The sequence below is a fragment of the Acyrthosiphon pisum genome, chromosome A1 (genome assembly GCF_005508785.2).
Source record: "Acyrthosiphon pisum isolate AL4f chromosome A1, pea_aphid_22Mar2018_4r6ur, whole genome shotgun sequence".
Lineage (NCBI taxonomy): Eukaryota > Metazoa > Arthropoda > Insecta > Hemiptera > Aphididae > Acyrthosiphon > Acyrthosiphon pisum.
In genome coordinates this window covers 22,237,099-22,259,662 of record NC_042494.1, presented here as the reverse complement: position 1 = coordinate 22,259,662, position 22,564 = coordinate 22,237,099, and the positions used below count along the sequence as shown (strand labels likewise).

Sequence of the window (22,564 nt, the reverse complement as noted above, 5' to 3'; positions counted from 1 at the left end):
ACGATAATAATAATAATAATAATAATAATAATAATAATAATATGGGCTGCACCCGTGTGATATGGGCAAAATGGACAAAATGGTCTGCCCCGATTCCGATATATATTATGTGTGCCGACTAAATAATTAATTTCGGTTTATATGGTCAACACTCAACCGCTTAATATAGGTAAATTAGTTTGGTCTCAACGTACAGTTATAAGAATCCAACAGTGGTGTACAGGCGATGGTTGGGGGGTTAAGTAATCAACCCCCCCCCCTTAATATTTTATTTCTTTTACTATACCATGTAGGATATATTATTTTATACATAAATTAATAAAATTTAATTAATATTTGTATATTTATAAATATATTTTTTTTTAATGAAACCCCTACCGTTGAAAATATCCTTGTACGCCACTTGCATTCTAATCACTTAGGATTTGTTCAATTCGTGTTAGAGTGGAATGTGGATTAGTTTCAGCGTATATTCTATTTCAGAATGCAGTATTAAAAATATTTTTTCAAACAACTTATTTTTGTTTTATGATTTCGCGATTCATTTGATCGTAAACGTTCTAAATTGTATAAACCGCCTACCCATCCTACTATAAACCACTTTTGTCCGATTCGTAAACTATTAGATACTGGTCGCTACAATTGACCTGTTCAGGAGACTCTATGTAGAGTTGTACCCGCCTTACCACCGTAAATCATTACTCTGTTTTATCGATGTATTATTTTTTCGGCAGGTTCTTTACACCATTTGATATTTTTAATTTTTATCTCATAGAAGACGACTGTTATAAAGCACCAACAAAGCTGCTCGTTATCGGAAAATATATAGGTAGGTATAGGTATACTATACGTCTATACTTATTAGATTGATACACAACTTTACTAATTAGTAAAAAATTTTTTCAAATTATTGTGTTCCGGTTGTAGTCTGTGATAAAAATGTATTTTTTTGTAGACATTAGTCTAGGTCAAAGTAAAATTTTATTGTACACAAATCGTATTCATTTATACATTATACCATTTTATACCATGTTATTTTTATTGTAAATCGTATTAGTTTTAAGTCGTTAAACCAGTGGCGTAGCCAGGGGGGAGTGTCTGTGTGTTTAACCCCCCCCCCCAACCACCTAATAAGTGTATTATTTATATTATTTATATATGAAAACTGTAAAAACGTAGGTTAATTTATATTAACCCCCCCCCCCCATTTCTTAATCCTGGCAACGCTACTGCGTCAAACCGATGTAATAACTTAATGTATTGTTTAATTATTGCTACAATGTTATATAAAAACCAATAAGACGTATTATATAGGGTACCTAGTTTGAAACAATTTGACACAGTTCAAACGATTTTTAAGTGTTATAGAATGTTGGAACGTTTTGAGATCCATGCCACATTTTTTAATTCTTTTCCAATATTATAACGCAAGTTAGATGAACAAATAATACGAAATATTCAAATATCAATTGAGCGCCTATTGAATGACCTATTGATGACACAGCAGTAAGTACAGAATCCATGCGTTGTTTTAAAGCTACCAGTCTACCGGTATGCATAAACCTAGCTGTGTGTTTTTGATTGTGTACAAAATACAGTACAACTCACTGTGTAGGTATATATATTTTACAACAACAACGATATTAATAATAATGGTATCGCAATAATAGAAATTCACGTAAACTTATGGTAGGTATACCTCTATGGCTCTATGTACAATATAGGTAGGTATACATCATTGCTGTATTATTGGCACTCGTTTCGCTTCCGGTCTGATCACTCGCGCGGACACACACATGTCACACACCTATTAGTAAATACATTATTTTAGTCGTACAACTTGAGCGAGTTGATAAAGTATATAATATTATAGTTTTGTATAAAATATTTATGACATTTAATGATTCACTGAAATGTAATGGACCAATCGTGGGCCACTAAATCTGAGGACCATTAGCTCGGTATTACAGCGATTCATTAAATGTTCAGTGCAACCCGGCACAAGTATATCATGTAATTTATATTAGTATATTATGCTCTACAACTACAATAGGGAGTCATATATCGAACGTGACCTACTACACTTCAAGCATAATGTAAAGATAAGCCAAAATATTTTTAAAGGTAGGTCAAACTGTTCGAAGTTCAAAAAGTTGAACCGAACTTAGACGTTAGGTTTGAGTTTGAAAATCGAACCTAGTTTTACAAAAACCTAACCAAATAGAACTCGAACAAAAAGTTTGATATCTAATAGTATTAATCCGAAACTTTTCAAACTTTTCGAAAAAAATATGTTTTATATTTTATGTTTGGGTTTGACATAAAACTAAACCAATTCGTAATTTAATTCAAAAGCTCGACTTGAATTCGGTATTAAGCAAAATGTTTGGTATGGGTTAGGGCAGCGGTTCCCAAATTTGTTTGGTTCATGGTGCCATTTTTAACCAAGGTTTAGGAAAAGCGCCCTTTCCAAGTTATAGCATGACTATTCATAAGAAATAGAAAAAATAAACAAAAACCAGAAAAAATTTTAATGGCTAATATGTATTTAATCAAAATTATACATAATTTAAACACTTTTATTTACATATAATCGTAATTGTTTCCATCGCAGTTTCGGGGCTTCAAGTTAATTTTTGGACCATATACAATTCTACGGGAGCCCTGTAAAGATACCACGGTGCACACTTTGGGAACCGCTGCGTTAAGGTCGATGTTGAACATATCGTTTGGCTCGAGTTTGACATCACGCCGAACTTTTCAGTTCGGAATACCCGATTAAAAAGTTCGATCGACATAGTTAAGTAGGTACTATTACAAGTATAGTTCGAGACCATATTTTTGAGTTTGACCTAACTTTACATTTAATAATACTGTCCATACCTACCGCAAGATGATTCAGCAAGCATGATCATAGTGCTCGCTCCACTTGTATCCTTCAATAATGCAACTGAGCAAATTCTGTGGAGGTTTTTAGTAACTTTAAGAACATATTTTCACTTTTCAGATACCTGCGTTATACCTATACTTGGATTTTTAACGCAGGTTTCACTGTACCATTCCACAGGGTAAATTATCGTTTATCATATTGATTTTGTAAAAGTATGTTACATTTGTCTTTATTATTATCGTTACTCAGACGTTATGCTAGTGTTAATTTTTATACCTATATGTAGGTTAGGAGGTTACTATTTACCATTGATTATCAATACTATTATAGGTACCTATATATTTTAATTGTAACTCATTAGCTTCTATGTCAGATATCGTCGTTCACAGAAACAATTAACAAACCTCCTATGGGAAAAAAAACGTAGTTTTCAGGAAACAAAAAAAAAGTTTTAAATAAAGAAATCACATAGGAGTTATTTCATATACGATTTATAACTATTTATTGTAGATACCAATGTACTATATAGGAGAATTTATTTATTATTTTTCATTAATTTTACGATGCAGATAGCACATATAGGAGATTTTATCAATAAATAGCTAATTTTTTTCTGAATCCAGAGATACCAAAACCTCAAAATCATAAATTTGACACATAGGAGATTAAGGGCTAGTTGCACCGTCTCTGATTAAAGTTAACCGGAGTTTAATCGGCTGAATTTTCCCGGTTAAATATCTGTTATCAGCTGATTAAGCTTAATCGAAGTTTAACCGTAGACGGTGCAACTGGTCCTAATTCGTAACTGTTCCCGTGAACGATAATATGTACCTATGTGCGTTTTTGGTATTGGTTCTCAAACACTTTTTGTATTACTTTGAGTTTGTACAAACTAGTAAATAGTCGATTATTTAATGTATAGGTGCCTTACTATTAGCATTAAAGTGTATTACGTTTAACATGATATTATATATCTATGTATATAATGACATAATGTTTATAAATTATAATAATATACTAGCTATCCCACCTGGCGTTGCCCGGGCAAAAGTTACCTCAGGTGAAATACATTGGCAATATTATAGCTTATAACTTATAAGTAAAAGTTCAAAGACTCAAAAACGCATTCAATGTACCTATATAGGTATATTAAAGCTGATCCCGTTCACTTCGTTGCTCGTTAAAATATGTACCAACTCTATAATATGCAATTCAAAGATTGTTCAATTCATTTATTTAATATTCGGTGTATGATATTAAAAACTTAAAAAATGTCATCCATCATCTTGAATATATAATTACGTGAGACGAATGTTTTATTAACACATTGATATTACGATGTGCATGTGTCGAAAAATTAGTCTTGGGAAGACCATTTTTACTAAGCCATATAGCTACAGGTCTATAATTATATTCATTATTCAATCATGACCAGTAGACACCTTACAATAAACAAAAATAACCGGAGATCCCTTCCACGTCGATTTGTGATAAAAGTTCGTACTGGACGCTGTTCAGCACACGGGAAAATGAGGCGTAGCCAAAACCGCGAATGTCTAACTCCTAAGTTACCGGAGATCCCTTCCACATACCTTTGGGGTAAATTTCGTACAGGATGCAGTTCAGCACATGGGAAAATGGGGGGGGGGGGTAGCCAAAAGTGCCGGATAAGAAATAAAATTGTATACTTACTTAAGTTAAATGGTTCAAAGTCTTCAATTCACTTAACTACACTTCACTTAATTTACATAAGTATCCCTTATAGGTCACAACCAAATAATACTGATGAATATGTTGTATCGAACTTCGCCTTTATACCTTTGAAGATCGACATTTCTAAAACGAAGCATTAGTGGACATTTTATACGACGTCACTTTCGAACATTGTGGATATTTCTAGAAAATTCTGTAACTTTCTTTTTCATAATTATTACAATAAAAAAATTAAGGGCCTTAATCGAGATAAAAACTATCCTATCTTTTAAATTGGGCCAAATTACACACAGTGTAAAAAATGTCATCAAGATCAGTCCAGTAGTTTCGGAATTCATCTCGGACAAACATTGTGACACGAGATTTTTGTATATAAGAACAGTAGAATAATTGATTCTATACATTTCTAAAGTACTTATGTATAAATATTATTTTTAAGTTACTGTTATTTTATTTTATACATTTTTTCATCATTGTAGTTTTTTTTTCACAATATATTTTTTAATATAATCTATAAGGATTACTCATGCCAGGTTCAAAATTGTTTGTTTGTACCAACGTTTGGAATTCACCCAGGTATGATTACAGCTTAAAGGTACACCAGAAGACATCAGAGATTAGATGCGGACTAAGAAGACACTGACGAGACGTGTACCTCCTCAAACCTTGGGGTTTCAATAGGCATTTACCCGACATTTAACGAGAGGCAATGCCCTTAGAAATCCCATGCGTAGAGGAGCGATATATCTTCAGTCCAATGAAACACCAAGTCAAAATTCCAACTTGGTATTAAAGTAACTAGATAATAAGTACTAATAACTAATAAGTAGGTAAACGAATATCGATACTTTAATAATTTATTGACTGCATTATGATAACTATATATTGCGTAGATGGTAGGTATTAATAGGTTTAATATGGTTGCAACTATATAAGAATTGAAATTATAGGGAATGGGAAATAATATATTGTACCTATAGATAAACGATTTTTATAATTTGATCAATAAAATGTTGTAAACATTTTAACTTGTATATTAAAAAAAAAAAAAAAGTGGGCAAGTAGATGTCACTCTGCTGTACAGTAGGTTACAAGTGGGTCACTATAATGGATAATGTTAAATTTGAATTCAATGATATAATATCATTGTATAAGAAAAACGATTCTGAGCGAAAACGGTCAGTCAGCCTATGATATTAGTATATTACTAAGTATATATTTTGATGATATTATTGTGAATAAAGTAATTTATATATTTACCTATTTACGTGGAACCTTTATTGTTTTAAATTTTTAATCCTTAGCTATTAGGTTGAACATTTTATAAATTTTTAAATACAAAATAATTATTAAATTTTAAATTTTAAATTTGATAAATTTTGTGAAAATTCAAACTTTAAATGCTTATAAAAAATTGTGCCTAAGTATTTTTAATATTTTTTAACTGCTATTGTAATAGTATATCAGGAGCCTTGCATTACATTTTAACGCTTTTTTTACCCAACAAACAAAATTTTATTAATATTTATATAGAAAGAAAAGCTAAAAAAATTGAAAACTGACAACATACGTAAACAGCTTAAAAGAGTCCAAATATTTTCAAAATATTACGGTGTACAGAAAATGAAAATATAAACATTCAGTAAAATTTTCATGTATCTACAGTTATTCGTTTTTGAATAACAATAAAATAACAAAAGCGCGACATGAGAAATCAAGTGAATATCCAATATTGTAAAAATATGAATTTCAAACACTTATCAAAATTTAATTTGATTTGCTTATAGACATTTTTTTTTTTTATAAAGGTAGATAACCTTATGAATAATTTTGTATTACATTTTCAAATCTTAGATTTAAAAATAAAAATTGTTATGAGTTCTCAATTCAAATTAATTTACTAATTTTCGTGATTTTTCTGTATTTTTTCAATATTTGAACTTTAAATGCTCATGAAAAAAAAATTTGAGCATGGATTTTTAATATTTTTCAAATATCATTGTAACAATATAGTAGGAGCCTTGTATTAAAATTTCAAGCTTTTTTACCCAATAAAAAAAGTTTTATTGATATTTATAGAAAAAAAAACTAAAAAAAATGGAAACTGAAAATGTCCGTAAAGAGCTCAAAATAAGTCAAAATATTTGGAAAATGTTATGGTGTATAGAAAATGCTAATATAAACATTCAGTCAAAATTTTATGAACCTACGGTCATTTGTTTTAGAGTTGCACCAAAAACCAAAATCGATTTTCTCGAAAACAGATTTTGCGTAAAAATTCCCGTTTTTCCTTAATTTTTATGTTGTTTTTCCCGGCGCTTGTGAAAACTATTGGGGATTTGAAAGAATCGACGCATTATTTCGATCACTCATCGTGTACACAAACCCCCAAAAAAATCAATACATTCATCGCTCCGCTCAGAATCTAAAATTAGATAAGTATAGATAAGTACTTGAAAAAACTAACAAATTTTTATTGTTTAATAGAAAATTTATTTATTTTTTAGATGTAAATAATATAAATATAAGAAAAATGTCAAGGGCATTTTAAAGAATTTCCACCCGTCTCAATTGTAAATGAATAATTGTAATATGTACGGATGTTACGGACAAAGTAGATAATTCTGTATTTTATAGAATTCCCAGGCAGTGGCCTAAATCTAACAGGACCGGAATATAAAATATGAAGTTATATTTTGAATTCTATTTAATTAGATAACTATAAACTATAAAGTATAAACTAAAGAAACAAATGATTATAGTATACATTTAGTATACTTACTTGGCAACATACTTATAAGTTATATTACGTTTTAGATAGACATTAAGAGGATGTCACACCTGCATGTGTTGTCTCCGTCTTACAAATAGCAAACATAGTACAACATAGCAAAAATTGTTTTGCGCAGGACAAATTTTCTCGCACGATATTTGTTGTAGAACTATCAAATTTTCACAACACTTAAAGAAGAACTTTATCTGTGCAACAGAGTGCTCTTTTTTAATAGCACTATCCAATCATTTTTATTTTTTTTATAAGCAAATGAAAAAAACAAAATGTTTAGAAGCAAATAACTTTTATTGTATTTATGTTATCTAAAATATAGGCACGCTGTTACAGAGATAATTTTCCACTCTATATGTTCAGAAATATTGGAGCCACTACTACAAACACAGAAAGATAAAAGTTGTCCCGCAAAAAACAGTTTTTGCTATGTTGTACATTTATTTTAGTAAACATAACATATATGAATATTTTTTATAAAGTTCATACATCCCGCAATAAATCGGTCATATTATACAATGCCCGGACAATGTAGGTATAAAAGTGACAATTTTCTACATCACCCCGTGCCCGTAACGTATACATTATTTTAAGTGTGACATAAATTATGTACCTGGGTGGGCGCAACATTTCTAAAATCTACGGCTCTGATGAAAAAACGGAAACTGCAGTATCATATACCAAAAGTATTATTTATTTATTAATACATACGGACACAAGTCTTTTTACACATATAGCCACATCATGTAACTATTGAAGATGGCAATTAATTGGAAAAATATACATTTTTATAATATAATTAAGGATACACAAAGTAGTTTATACAAAAAAAATAAAAATAATAAGTATAGTGATATAAGAAAAAACAAGAACGGCTCAATAAAATCAAAAATATTGGCAGGGCTATTAAACATTTAATTTGTATTCGAAGGAGAGGGATAGAATATACTATTTGTGATATTAATTATTATTATAACATTTGACTTGCACCTATGTTAACCGTATCGTTTTTTCTTTTCTTCCAGCTCGTATAAATATCGTTATCATACTATTAGGTACTATTTTAAATTATATAGTATATTTACTGACTATATTAATATCAAACATAATCCATCTAGTACAAATACAAGTGGGACACCGACGTCGAAGCATTATCGCTAAAAACCAATTGGATCGATATCTAACGGTAGATGCGCGAATATTGCTACATGTTTTTTTTTATACGGCATATACTTACTATTGTATAATATTATTTCAAAAGTGATATCACTTGTATACCTATATGGGCATATGGCTATACACCCACAGAGTATATATTAAGACAATAAGTATGTTTTTTGTACGAGCAACAATGAACATACGAATGGTGATTAAGTTTCGAGTGCGCGTGTCGTATAATGCGCGGTCCTCTGAGAGATGGATGGAAAAATCTCCTCGCGAGTCGTGATTTTATTATTATTAGGATATATAGGTACAGACCGATGAAAGACTTTAACGACTTGACCGCTATAATTCCCGTGTATACTGTGCATAATATTGTCTATGTGTAAAATGTATGTATATATGTCATATGTGCGCGTGAATGATAATTTATTATATATATATATTATATACTAACCTGCAGTAACCACTAATAGTATACTAACAATATGAATTTATTTATACGGCCATAATAATATAATATAGTTTTATGATATATTATTATTGTAACGTTGTTTATTATTATTATTATTTTTTTTTTTCATCGTACGCGAGAGTCCAAACTATTTTAATTGGACCGGACCTGTCAAAACCGATGTATTTGGGTGTGTGGAAAAAATAATATTGTGAATTTTCGACGCGACCGCCGTTGCTGCTTCGTAGGTATAATATTATTATAAAACTATTATGATGCACGTTGACGTGTGTTCGAGTCGTGTGGTATTTCGCCACGGCGTCCATAATAATATTACTATATCTGTGTCCCGCGCGTGCGGAAAACACGGCGATCGCAGCGTTAAAGTCGCCGACAGTCGTGGACTTGCACACGCATCACACGCATATGCAGTAATATTAGGACGGTCAACGCCGGGCGGTCCGGCCATGTCTGTCCCGACAGTCGGCATTATTTCGTGGAACGCGCGTGTTCGTTTGTTCGAGACTCGCATGTCAAGTATATTATTTTAATATTCGATATAGTAAAATTTAATTTAATACATAATACCATGTATAATATACGACATATTATATACCTATATAATACACATATCGCAGGCATGTTATTACATGTTATAGGTACACCTGCTTCGGTACCTACGACGCATTTTTTATCGTCGTGCACGCCGACCAGACGATTCGTCACAAATCGGTTATCGCTAAAAAGCTCCGGGAGACCCGAAATCATCGATCGACGTCGTCGACTGATCCGCGACTGCAGCGTGGTCACGCGTAGTAGGTATCTATATACCGGCATATCATAATAATAATATTAATATATTATAATGACGCGTGCAGCATAATACGAGTGACCTACGACCCATCAACATATTATAAATATCATATAATATGGGATACATACGTATTATTATGTTAAAAATAGAAATAATATACAGGTACCTCTGGGTTCTACAGTACCTGTATAATATTATATTGGCATAGTCGAATAACTCGAATATACGTTATGTTTATGTACCTAATGTCCCAATATAATTAATAAAGACTATTATTATTATTATAAAACGATTGTCAAGTGTAATTTCAGATTTTGAAACCAGTGTTGTGTTTCAATCAATAGAAAAAAATTAATCTCCTACATTTGGAAATCGATAACATATTTTATAGAGACTTATGAACATGTTTTACGCAGACATTTTTATAGTTAATGAAGAAACAAAAAATCACTACAAGGAAAATCTATGAATAATGAATAATATGTTGTATAGTAATCATGACAATAGCTAGGTATTTTTATTCTTTATTTTTATTTATTTTGGGTTTCTAATTTCTAAACATAGGTTGTGTCCGTCCGTACATTAGTTAGTTACCACTTAACAGTACATAACATAAAGTAGTTTCGATTGTTGATGTTTATTGTCCGTAGATACTATACATGGTTACAATTGACTGTATTAATTTACCTACCTATAAAAAGATATTTAATTACGATTGTTGATTTTTAGATAATTAGTTATTGTTTAAGTATTTAATACAGATTCATACTGTTACCAAATTCTGTTTAAATTGTATTTGGAATTATAGCTAGTTTATTAGGTTGTAATAAAATACGTTTGAAAACCGGGAATTTAGCACCCCTTAACAAGCTTCCTAACTTGTTTTTTGCTTAATTAATTTTATGACATTATTTTGTTTGGCCAATATTTTAAATATCTACTCTTTAAACTTTAAAGTATTTTTTACAACACTTATCATAATTAATTCATATTATATATTCAGATACCAAAATACCAAAACTAATAACCATGTGTATTTTGAATTTTGATCGCTAGTCGTTAACCATTCATTTACTTAATAAAATAATAATAAGCCGAAATAGAAAATACAATTTTAGATTTTAACCATTACCTAGTTATTACAATATTTTTTATAATAGGTAGCCTAATATAATATACTAATATAGTGTAAAACCTAAATAAAATAAATATCCAGGTTTTATAAATAATTGACGGGACATTAAATTTTTAAAATTCTTAAAGAACTTATATTTTGGTACAGATTGTTTTACTTCCACTTTAAAATGACACGAATAATATATTTGTCCTTGTTGACCAAATCACTATCCGTAACGGTACACCAGTACCTAACTACAGACTGACAGGGCGGCCGACGGGTATAATAATATTATTATAAAAGCTTACGAGGTAAACTTATTTATAAACCTAAAATCGTATAGAGCAGCACTATCTAGCGGTCTAAGCATCGGAAACAGTTGGTAATTCGCGGAGACTGTGAAAAGTTTAAAGCCACGAGAGTAGATGACGCTGCCGTCGTCGTCCGGACGGAAGCGTAGACCGAATATTATCATTGAACATAATAATATAAAATGTTATAAAATAATATAACAATGTCAATACAGTTTTATATGTTTGGTCAAAAAGCATGAACATTTAATACAAGGCTCCTGATGTATAGTTACAATAGCAGTTGGAAAATATTAAATATACATATGCACACATTTTTTTTATAAGCATTTAAAGTTCGAATTTTGACAAAATTTATCAAAATCTCGAAAATTATCGATCACTGTAGTTAAAACATTATAAAATGTTCAGTTTTATAACTAAGGATTGAAAATTTAAAACAAAAATTCTCATAAATAGTTCATACCTCATACTGTAACCAAAAAATCTAAAAGATAGGTACATAAACACAGTTATTTTCACAGTTATTAATTTGGAATTTATTATAGGTAGGTACCTGCCTATTATAGGTCAATTTTTTTTTAAATACCATATAACAATATATAAGTATAAAATATGTTTATATGTCTTATACCTAGACTGACATACAGTCTCCGCTCAGAATCATTTTTCGTATACAATGATATTATATCATTGAATTCAAATTTAATACCATCCATTATACAGTGACCCACTTGTAACCTACTGTACAGCAGAGCGACATCCACTTGCCCACCTTTTTTTATTTTAATTCGAAATATACAATCTATATCGCATGACATAATAAGGATATATGATAAGAGACAGATAACAGCATTCACAAAAAAAAATAATAAAGTGAGAGATGACAATAATGACACTTTAATATTGATTTTTCAGTTGTGAAATAAGAATTTATTTAGACATGCTTTTTTTTCTTCCTTCTTCTAGATTGAAATATGTAAAAGATCTCTGCGTCATTTACGTTTTAAGCGTCTAGAAGGGCTGCCAAGGATTTTGAGGGAGAAAAGGTTTTTAATTAAAGGATTTGAGTGGGAGGAAAGACGGTTGTCGAATCTTTTATAAAAGTGTTTGGCTTCTTCATGGATTGTTTTTAATTTCATGTCTGTGTGGAGAGTATGATTAGATATGTGTGGAGAGTATGATTAGATATGTATGGGGGAGCGTTAATAATTTTCTTAACTCAATGTTTTGGAAGGATTGAATTTTATTTAAAAAATAATAGTAAGGGAAGTATAGTTTAGTTTGATTTGAGTTGAACAAGATTGACAGTAGTCTTGGGAAAAACGAAGCAAAGGTTGGTAAGTAATAGATGACCTAACATATATCGCCACGCAGCCGTGTGCCGTATTGTCACTAGGTACGATCAGGTAAAAAAATAAAAATAGAGCTATAATAATAATTGTATTTTGAAAAAGCTATATAATCATTGTATTTCGAAATGTGTACGAATCTCATGTTTGTCGTTGGATACTTGGATGAAAACAATATTTCGGCAATCAGGCGGTCTATACATTTTTGATGAGGTGTCAAAAACCATGGGGACATGGAGCTCAAAATAATATGGTTTTTAATATATAAAATTTGTAGTTTAAGTTGGTTCATTTGCCCATATAACGTGTATCGTAAATGCAGCATATGCGATATGCGAATAATACTTATATACGTGTTTCCTTTATCGTTCAAATTTGATTCAGCAAAGAATATTTATTCATACAAAAAACTATAGGTATTATGTATGAATTTATAATATTAAATATTATTATACAATATCCAACGCGTTTAACATGATATGTTTTTCAAGTTTTCCTTTCAGCTGCTTTACCGAAAAATTAAATCACATATAAACCACATAAATGTAACATAATTATAACAATTTCAATATAGGTACTAACAACTAATTAGTATCATGCTCTTAATATAGGTAAAAAAATTCCACCTAGTGCGGAAACCAAATTATGTTTTACACTTATTTGTTTTCACTCTGCTCAGCTGAGTATAATACATAGTGGTAAGTGAGTTACGTTTTTATAAATTTAAAATCAATTAGTGCAGCAGTGGTGGGATCCAGGAGAGTGGCAAAGTGGGCATTCCCTCCCCCCTCCCAATCACCGTAATTTACCTTTGTCTTACACTGTGTTTGGCTAATTTTTGAACTTTTTGTACTTTGTCTCCCCCATGCCACCCTCCCACCCAAAAAAATGTAAGCTCTGGATCCGACACTGTGATGCAGCCCCTTTTTTTTTACACATTTTTGTAGTCTATGCATAAAGAGATGAAAAATGTTTTATTTTTTTACCAAATTGCAGTAATTATTATTTATTTTTATCTAAAAAAAACGTAGAAAACTTACTTATGAAATACAAAACAATTCACACATATGTACTTGATTTTAGGTGGGATATTTGGGATTCAAGTAAATTGATCCAAGCCTTGATTCTATGAAAACACATCCTTATCTACCATTGTTGTTTTTATTCAAACATATGAACTTTATTTTATCTAATATTTGTGTTTACTTATTAGTGTTATTACCTACACATTTACACACTTCTCACATCTTTTGTACCTACGTACCGCTTACTTTTAATTTCGGACAAGGTACACTTATTGTGTTGAAATTTACTATACAAAATAGAGGCTAAAATTATATATAATCCAACACAGGGAATATTATAAAACCATATTTTTTTCACTCCATATTAGAGTTTAAAACCAGTAGTTCCATAACATATTTTCTTACGTTCGATGGACTAGTATCAAATTCATAACAAGACTACCTCTGTGTTTTAGTGTGTGTGTTGTGGGGAGGGGGGTGTGTTGAGGGGTTGTTGAATTTCGATTAGCTTACACGCTATCCTCGTCATTATATAATCGCCAGTTGGTTGCCAAAGTCGTAGGATAGTGCGTGTACAATGTACATATTATGTGTTTCACTCGCAGTCACGAGTCACCATTATTATTTAGGTTACGAGCATGTATTGCCTTCAATTCATTAGATTATAACATATTCTAGTATATAGTTTATTTGTATTAACCACAGCATTAATTAATGGTGTATAAACAGCAACACGAATATTATAACAAAATCCATTATAATTGTATTACATTGGTAGTTGGTACACCAACAAAACAAACACATCGCACTGTACGCAATCTAAAATATAAATTATTAAATTGTGTGCACATTGTACCTAGGGTCCCTCTACTAAATTTACACCAGCCGTATACAAATATATACATATTGTACAAGGTGTATCAGGAAGATATGACTTCTATATTATGTTTAAATTACACTAATTGACTGAGTGCGGATATAATCGTGCAGATACATACTGTATGTAGGTGATAACGTCTTTATGTGCGAGGTACCTAAATAAAACATAATTTTGTCAAATCATGTTGCGCGTGTAATGCAATTTTTATTGTACGGAACTGTCATTGTTCCCCCTCAATATTTATATATATAAACAAGCACGTGTAGGTGGTATAATTATACAGCACTGTTTGCGGATGATATATCTGATAATACGTAGAATCACGTAATACCAGCTCCGGCATTGTTGATAATTATATACTGAAACACGTATGCCTTCGTCCAATTGGATGAATTGATATTATAGCCAAAGGCTTTTTAAATAACACGCCAGCACAATCGTATAGAGCGTAATTTACACAAAATGTATATGCGGTGGTTACATGCTGTAATGCAGTTGCTTAACGATAGTTTATTTCATTTATAAGTTTAAGTAGGTACTTTTATATTTATATGCATATATATAATATACTCTGTACACGTATTATTTTGATAATTTAAAATTGGTAAGTATTTCATTTCATTAAGTTTAATATCATACGTCGGAGTATTCGACATTTGAATATTTCACTACACATAAACGTCATTAGCAGTGTATTTACGTGTGAATATATTTAAAAAAATTAAATTATTGATTTACAATTAAGATGTACCTACCTGTGTCCTATACACATTTAAATGGTTATATGTGTAAACTTTGAGTTCAAGTAAAGGTCGAGTTTTACCTATATTTAATTTACCCAGCCCATAAAAGCAGAAGCATATTTTATAAATATCTTGTTTGCTAACCATGATCAATTATTATACACAGTACTTCGATTGAAGTCGGATTCCAGCCATCACGTTTTTATTGTAATCCCACACAAAATTTAGGTACTAATTGTTTTTTTGTTTTATACATGTTTTTTTATTAATTTATTTATTTCAAAAAAGGTACTTTTTTATGCATTATCAGGTAACCTCGTGCGTTTTTTCACTTCAACAGAAACCGCCGTGTACTTTTGGTATAATGAGGTTGCAATGGTTTATGCGCGTCTTCGCATTTTTTGCTTTCGTATTGTTAGTGATGTCTATGATTCAAAGATTTAAATATAACCAAGATAACTCTGTCATTGAATCTAACAGCCAAAAACTATCCAAATGTATACAGACCCTACAAAACCTGCGGTTGGCCAATGTCAAATTGAACGCTGAATTGGACAACTTGAATAAAAAGTATTGTTACATTTTATCTCTATCTACAATAGTCAATAACGTTCTAATATGTGAAATACTCAAGTCTTGAAGATTTTGTTGAGCATTTTGATTGTTTGCATATTGAATTTTCTATAATAGGTACCAGCTAGATACCTATTTATGTAGGATATATTATGAATTATAATGTATAGTACTTGCAGTACCTATTTAAATGACACTTGTATACTTGTAGGGTATGTGGTTTATAATTGCGAAGGCATTTATTCTTGATAACTATACGCCTAATTGATGATTTCTTAAGTCTGTTATATTTCAAAAAGTTCGAACATATTTTAAATAATTCGAAAACCAAACAATATGTTTAAACGAACATTAATAAGTAATAGCAAAACAACTTCTTAAAAACTCTGTGAAGATAACGTATATTATGTATAGTGAGAATTATAATAATAATTGTGTATTTTGTGTTTTAGAATAAGAAACCAGCAGAGAATAAAGGTACTTACAATAAATACATGGGATGATTTTTGAACAAAAAGAAATACTAATTGACAATTGTTGTCTTGAAAGTATGATATAATGTTGTATCTACTGTGTAAAAAAACTTTTGTTACTTTTTATAAATGTCAATATTTCGTTCATTTTAAATATTATAACCCATTTTTATTCACTGTTTGAATAAATAGCTTACTAACTACGTACTTTCTCAAGACTTGTAACATGTAAGTTACAATACAGACGGTACCTACCTATGACATATTTTGTATTTTTGTCACACTCATCTGCACGATATTATAATATAGAGTTACTTCTGCACTGTAAAAAAACAGATTACTTTTTTATTGTATGAAATTGAAGCCCCTCGCTCACATCGATGTTAGTCCCACTTGAGATTTTAATGGATTTTATGGTACTGTTATTTTTTTTTAAGATCATACGTATATCCAGTAATATATTTACCCTGACTTATTAAAACTCGAAATGATAAATTTTCATTTAATAGACTAGGTATTCATTTTATTTTGGGAAAAAAAATATAAAATACGTACGTAGGTACCTAAAGTAAATAATCAAACAAAATCAATTTTTAAATATAATAATAGAGTATTTCAAAGTAACGAGGGTCATAAATAAGATCATATAAATGAACCTGTAAACCTATAGGAATTAAGGGACAGTGAACCAATCACCCCATCTAAAGAATACGAGGTTCTACGACGCCGTATATATTCAAACACTAAAGAATTTTGGTATTACGTCAATTCTGGATTGAAATCATTGAATAAATCGATGATTGGCGTAGAACGTATTCATAAAATTAAAAATATTGTCGGCGAACACTTTAGATCTTTATTGAAAGACGTTTCTGGACTGGCTGAAGTCGACAACTACTCGAAGTGGAGACAACAGGAATCCGAAAGTTTAAGTATTTTAGTTCAAAGCCGATTAGAAGAAATACAAAACCCACCCAATTGGTTCACAGCAAGACAGCTAGTGTGCAAAATTGAAAAGGTTTGTATACTGACCATATTATTCAGTCTGGAAAAAAACAATTTAAAACATATTTGAGATAAAAACTGTCAAAACGGCCAATGACTACATTTAAACTATAGGTATTTCAGAATAAATTGAATACAAAATGCATTTTATCACCCAATGATTCGTTTTAATATTTTTCATAGTTGTATGCTATAATAAATTCCAGGAAATAATTAATTTAATATGTATTTCTCATTAATTTTGCTGGGTATCAAAAACAAACCAAACAGATACATACAATGGTAATATCAGCAATTTATTATCAAAGGTAGGTACTTACAAAAACAAAAAAAATATTTTTTTATGTTCGTATAGTACCGAGAAAGTTGATTTTTAAGTTGTACTAGTTTATGCCTAAAATATAATTCTATTTAGTATTTTTTCATAATAACAAATCTACAAATAATAATAATAATAAATATTAAACATAAAATACTTAATAGTTACCTGTATTTGGATATTTTTAGTAGGTATTTCGAAAACAACAATTTAAAAATATTGGGATGTTGTAGTCCATAGATCGGCAACATTTTTTATGTCAAGGGCAAAAATTAAATATAAAATTTTACCTGGGCCACAATTTTAATATACTTTATTTTATTTTAAACATAAAAGTATAGTCATATCAAATTTAATTTATTTAAGTTCATAATTAATGTTAGGTATATTAATTTAACTAGGTATCTATAGACAAACAACGTTTTAATCCGTAGTTTCCAGTCCCATCTATCTTATTTCATGTTTTTTATACGAATTATAAATTTTACTCGAGGGCCACATATAATTACGATGAGGGCCATTACAATGTATAGTGTATCTCATATCTAAACTATGCAACTATATAGCATTATTAATAATAATAAAATTGTACAGGGCTTCCAGTAATAACAGTAATGACATCGTATATAACTATATAAGTACCTACTAATATTATAAATTATAATGTTACAGTTTTGTGGGTTCGGTTGTCAATTACACCACATTGTTTATTGTTTTATCGTCGCGTACAGTACTCAAAGAATGTTAGTTCTGGACTATCATAATATTGAAGCCTGGAGGTATGGTGAAGTATGGCCAAATATTTTTCTTCCATTTGGAGACACGTCTACTTTATTAAAAAACATATCAGTTGTTAAATGGCCAGGTAACATACCTAAATTATTTCTTCAATGAGTAATTTCCTATTTATGTAAAATATTATTTTAAACTATATTATATAATAATATGTGTATTATTTATTATACAGGCAACCAAAACTCTCAAATAGTTTATTTACCTCCAATTGACTCAATTCACCCAAGACCTTATTTTCTACCACAAATGATACCCGCTGACTTGGCTCCTCGGTTAACTGTCTTGCATGGAGATCCTATTGTCTGGTGGATAGGTCAGATTCTTAAATACATGCTCCGACCACAATTATCAACTATTCATATTTTAGATGATTACGCAAACAAACTCAAATTCCAAAAACCTATCGTCGGGTAAAGTTTAAATTACCAATGCTTCTAATATTAAAAACAAGTAGTTTTTTTAAATTTTAGTGTAATATACCTACTTCTAATTTATTAGGTATATAATATATATATATATTTATATTATATATATATATATATATAGTCACCATTACGGCCTTATCTATTTGAAAGGTACCTATAAACCTACAAAATAAGCTCTAACAAAAAATAAGTCATAACTAAAAACGGAAATAAAATAAAATATTAAGTGTTTGAAATTCCTACGTACAGGTCAAATACGATAGGTAGCCAACTTAATATTTTAAGACATTTATGCAGTTGACAGATTATCAACAGCTTGTCTTCATTATTATATGAACTATTGTTAAATCTGAGTATAATATGCTAATTATCATATATTATCAAAAAAATAGATACCTATACCTACATACCCAACCAAAATATCAACACTGGGTACAAAAAATATTTACTTGTGATTCTATTTATGATAATTTAATAGGTATTAAAATTAAACTGTTTGATCTTAATTTAAATTTTAAACTAATATAGAATTTTGGCCCAATTCACTTTCCTGTATACCTTATATAATATCATATAGGTAGGTAGACGGTAGTATGTACAAAAGGTCAATTTAACATGAAACAATTGGACTAATTTAAATACAAATAGAACTTTATATTGAAATGCACACAGTTGACAGAGCCTTATTAACCTAAACAAATATTTAAACTTAATACAATATATATATATATGCATTACAAATGCTTATATGTAATTATCTGTATGTATTTAGAGTACACATTAGAAGAACAGACAAAATCAATAGTGAAGCTAGTTTACATACGCTAGATGAATATATGGTTCACGTCGAAGAATATTATAAACAAAAAGAGCTGAGTGGTAATGTTAGCCGGAAAAGAATTTATTTAGCTACAGACGAGCAAACTTTATTTGATGAGGCCAAACGCAAGTATGTAAAATAAATCTATGGGTATGCGAACAGCTTGTCCGCGTGTACTGAAGTTGTTCGTTAAATGTTTTAGTTATCCTGAGTACGAAATAATCGGTTCTGATGACATATCTAGAACAGCGTCCGTGAAAAACCGAAAATCTAAAGAAGCTTTAATTGGTATAATTGTTGACATACATTTTTTATCCCTCAGTGACCACTTAGTATGTACTTTTTCGTCACAGGTACCTATCAACGAATTAATTTAAAAGAACCCAAGTAACTTTAATATAATATTCATATTTAGGTTGTTTAAATAAAATTATTTATGATTTACAGTTGTGTCGCGTAGCTTATGAGATAATGAACAGTCTCTATCCCGATGCATCAAGTCGGTTCACATCATTAGACGACATATATTATTTTGGTGGTCAAGCACATAGAATAAACGAAGCCGTGTTACCACATAAGGCTAATGGACCGGACGAAATAGATCTGCAAGTAGAAGATCAGATTTTCGTAGCTGGAAATCATTGGAATGGTTATTCTAAAGGCAGAAACTTAAGAACGGGATTACTAGGCCTTTATCCTACATTTAAAGTAACTATATAGATACACGCATAAATCATAATAATTTATTAACCCATTTTTACATATTATATCAAACAAAATATAATAAAACTGTATACTTCAGGTCATTCCGAAAATCGAAACAACGACAATTATAGATACTGAAACAATAATATCACAAGATGGTAAAAATAAAAATAACTAAATGCACTCAACTGCACCGATACCTAAAGGTAATTTTAACTAATACTGTATGTGCTATTTTATCTCATGGTGTAAATTTTTTTTAATAAATATAAATCCATCTGTATATAATATAGTGTAATGACTAAACGTGATAAATGTTTTTCAAAGATCCTATATTCCTATCGCATTTTATTAGAAATGCTAAAATCGGGCAAAACAATAGATAAACATTATTATTTCATATTTTCTGAATTAAACAATTAATATTATACTTATTAATAGTATAGCACAGAGGATAGAATAAAGAATATTCCTGATCAAAAATCTACCCCCTTAGACAAATACAATACCTAATAAGTGGTAGTCCTCAAAGACGTCTGAAATAGAAGTGCAATCGTAAAGAGAAAGTATCTTTAATGGGTTGCTGTTTTCATAAAAATTTTTTTTTCTTCATACATTTAACCTATATTTTAGATTCTGAGCTGAGCTATGAATTATGTATTGATTTTACAATGATGTGTGTTTTTTTTTGTGTGTGTCTGTCATCACCTTTTAGGACAGTAAAAGTGTTTGGATTTTCTTCAATGGTATCTTTTCTGATAGGAAAGTGAATCTAGTTGGTACTTTGAGGAGTCAAAAGTAAAAATGTCCTATACTCCGGCCCACGAGAGAAGTAACCCGTGTCCCGACCAAATCGCGTCAGAATCCGCGCATCTCCACGTATTTGACATACAGTGAAAGGCACTAAGAGGGAGAATTCCGCCAGTCAGCATGCGCGAAACGGGTTACTTCTCTCGTGGGCCGGAGTATAGTAGTTTTCGAAAGCACTATGAAAAACGAGAATTTTTACGCAAAATTGGTTTTCAACAAAATTTGATTTTTGGCGTAACTCTTAAACAAATGACCGTGGATACATGACATTATGACTGAACATTTATATTAGCATTTGCAATACACTATGAAATGTTCAAAATATTTTGACTTATTTTGAACTGTTTACGGACAATTTCTAATTTCAATTTTTTTTTCTATAAATATCAATAAAAAAATTTTGTTGGCTCAAAAAGCGTCAACATTTAATTCAATGCTCCTGATATATTGCTTATTTGCTTAAATAGCAGTTGAAAATATTTTTAAAAAATAGGCACAATTTTGATTGTGTAGCTTAAAATTTATAAAATGTTCAACTTTATAGCTAAAGATTGAAAACTTACAACAAGGTTTCACGTAAGTATATAGGTTATTCCGTAACCAAAAAATCTCAAAAATATAAAAAACACAGTTTTTTTTTTAAACCTAGTTATTTTATGTTCAAATTTGGAGAAATTACTTATTATATTATAACCAAGAATAACGATTTTAGTTATTTTGTTGTAATTTTATAATATTAATTCAACTTACCAACTACCGTATTAATAATAAGTTATAACAATATTAGGTATATAAAACATTCACACTGACAAACTGTCCCCGCTTAGAATCGTTTTTCGTATGCAATGATATTATATATCATTAAATTAAAATTTAATTCTATCCATCATACAGTGATCCACTTGTAAGTTGTAACCTACTGTACAGCAAAGCGACATCCGCTTATCCGCCTTTTTAATTTTTATCTTGTCATATAAAACAGATCCTAGGTAATTATTTTTAAATAAAGAAAGTTTTAAACAGTAAAAAGACCATTATAGTGGTAAATAACATTTTACGTTTAAAATGTTTATCCTACGCAAAAGCGTTTTTTAAATATCGTTAGTCATCATTTGTTTACACAATGAGAATATGACACATATTATATCTACATTTGTTTTATATATTTTCAAGGTTAAATGATAAAATTTCTGAATGTAGGTGTAAAAGAATTGTTTGATAAACTATCATAGATTGTCGTACCCACCGATCGCTTAAAACGTACACAAATAAACGAAACAATAATATTATAATATTATAAGTACTTTTATTTAACACGGACGTTCAGTGGTCATCGAGTCACACGATCACCACACTGACTCTAACAAAGGTGGTCTGTGGTAATCGATTCATAC

General features: G+C 30.0%; 1 protein-coding gene and 1 non-coding gene across 9 annotated transcripts; both read left to right on the top strand.

The window, feature by feature from the left end:
• The first annotated feature begins 5,270 nt into the window (after window positions 1–5,270).
• Mir3038 (microRNA mir-3038) lies at window positions 5,271–5,332 on the top strand. The gene has a single exon (NR_040209.1). It is a non-coding gene; the product is annotated as a microRNA mir-3038 (primary transcript).
• A 9,502-nt stretch (window positions 5,333–14,834) lies between these two features.
• Window positions 14,835–20,576, top strand: LOC100169218 (alpha-(1,6)-fucosyltransferase-like). 8 transcript variants are annotated; one of them, XM_016807797.2, is made up of 11 exons: window positions 14,835–15,033; window positions 15,412–15,473; window positions 15,556–15,815; window positions 16,271–16,295; window positions 16,962–17,309; window positions 18,288–18,480; window positions 18,583–18,820; window positions 19,608–19,784; window positions 19,858–20,008; window positions 20,103–20,363; window positions 20,458–20,576. In XM_016807797.2, the coding sequence occupies exons 3-11, from the start codon at window positions 15,610–15,612 to the stop codon at window positions 20,536–20,538; spliced, it is 1,680 nt and encodes a 559-aa protein (XP_016663286.1). In that variant the 5' UTR covers window positions 14,835–15,033; window positions 15,412–15,473; window positions 15,556–15,609; the 3' UTR covers window positions 20,539–20,576. The 8 variants fall into 8 exon arrangements, with proteins under 8 accessions (XP_016663286.1, XP_029342667.1, XP_029342672.1 ...); XM_029486807.1 differs by having other exon boundaries at window positions 14,835–15,037; XM_008188979.3 differs by lacking the exon at window positions 14,835–15,033 and adding an exon at window positions 15,089–15,106.
• The last annotated feature ends 1,988 nt before the right edge of the window (window positions 20,577–22,564 follow it).

What these genes read in the sequence shown, in the direction of transcription:
- LOC100169218 (XM_029486812.1), top strand. Translation starts at nt 15,610, where the DNA reads ATGAGGTTGCAATGGTTTATGCGCGTCTTCGCATTTTTTGCTTTCGTA. An exon ending in TAGTGTGCAAAATTGAAAAG is followed by an intron (nt 17,310 to 18,287) that starts GTTTGTATACTG and finishes ATAATGTTACAG; the next exon opens with TTTTGTGGGTTCGGTTGTCA. An exon ending in ATCAGTTGTTAAATGGCCAG is followed by an intron (nt 18,481 to 18,582) that starts GTAACATACCTA and finishes TTTATTATACAG; the next exon opens with GCAACCAAAACTCTCAAATA.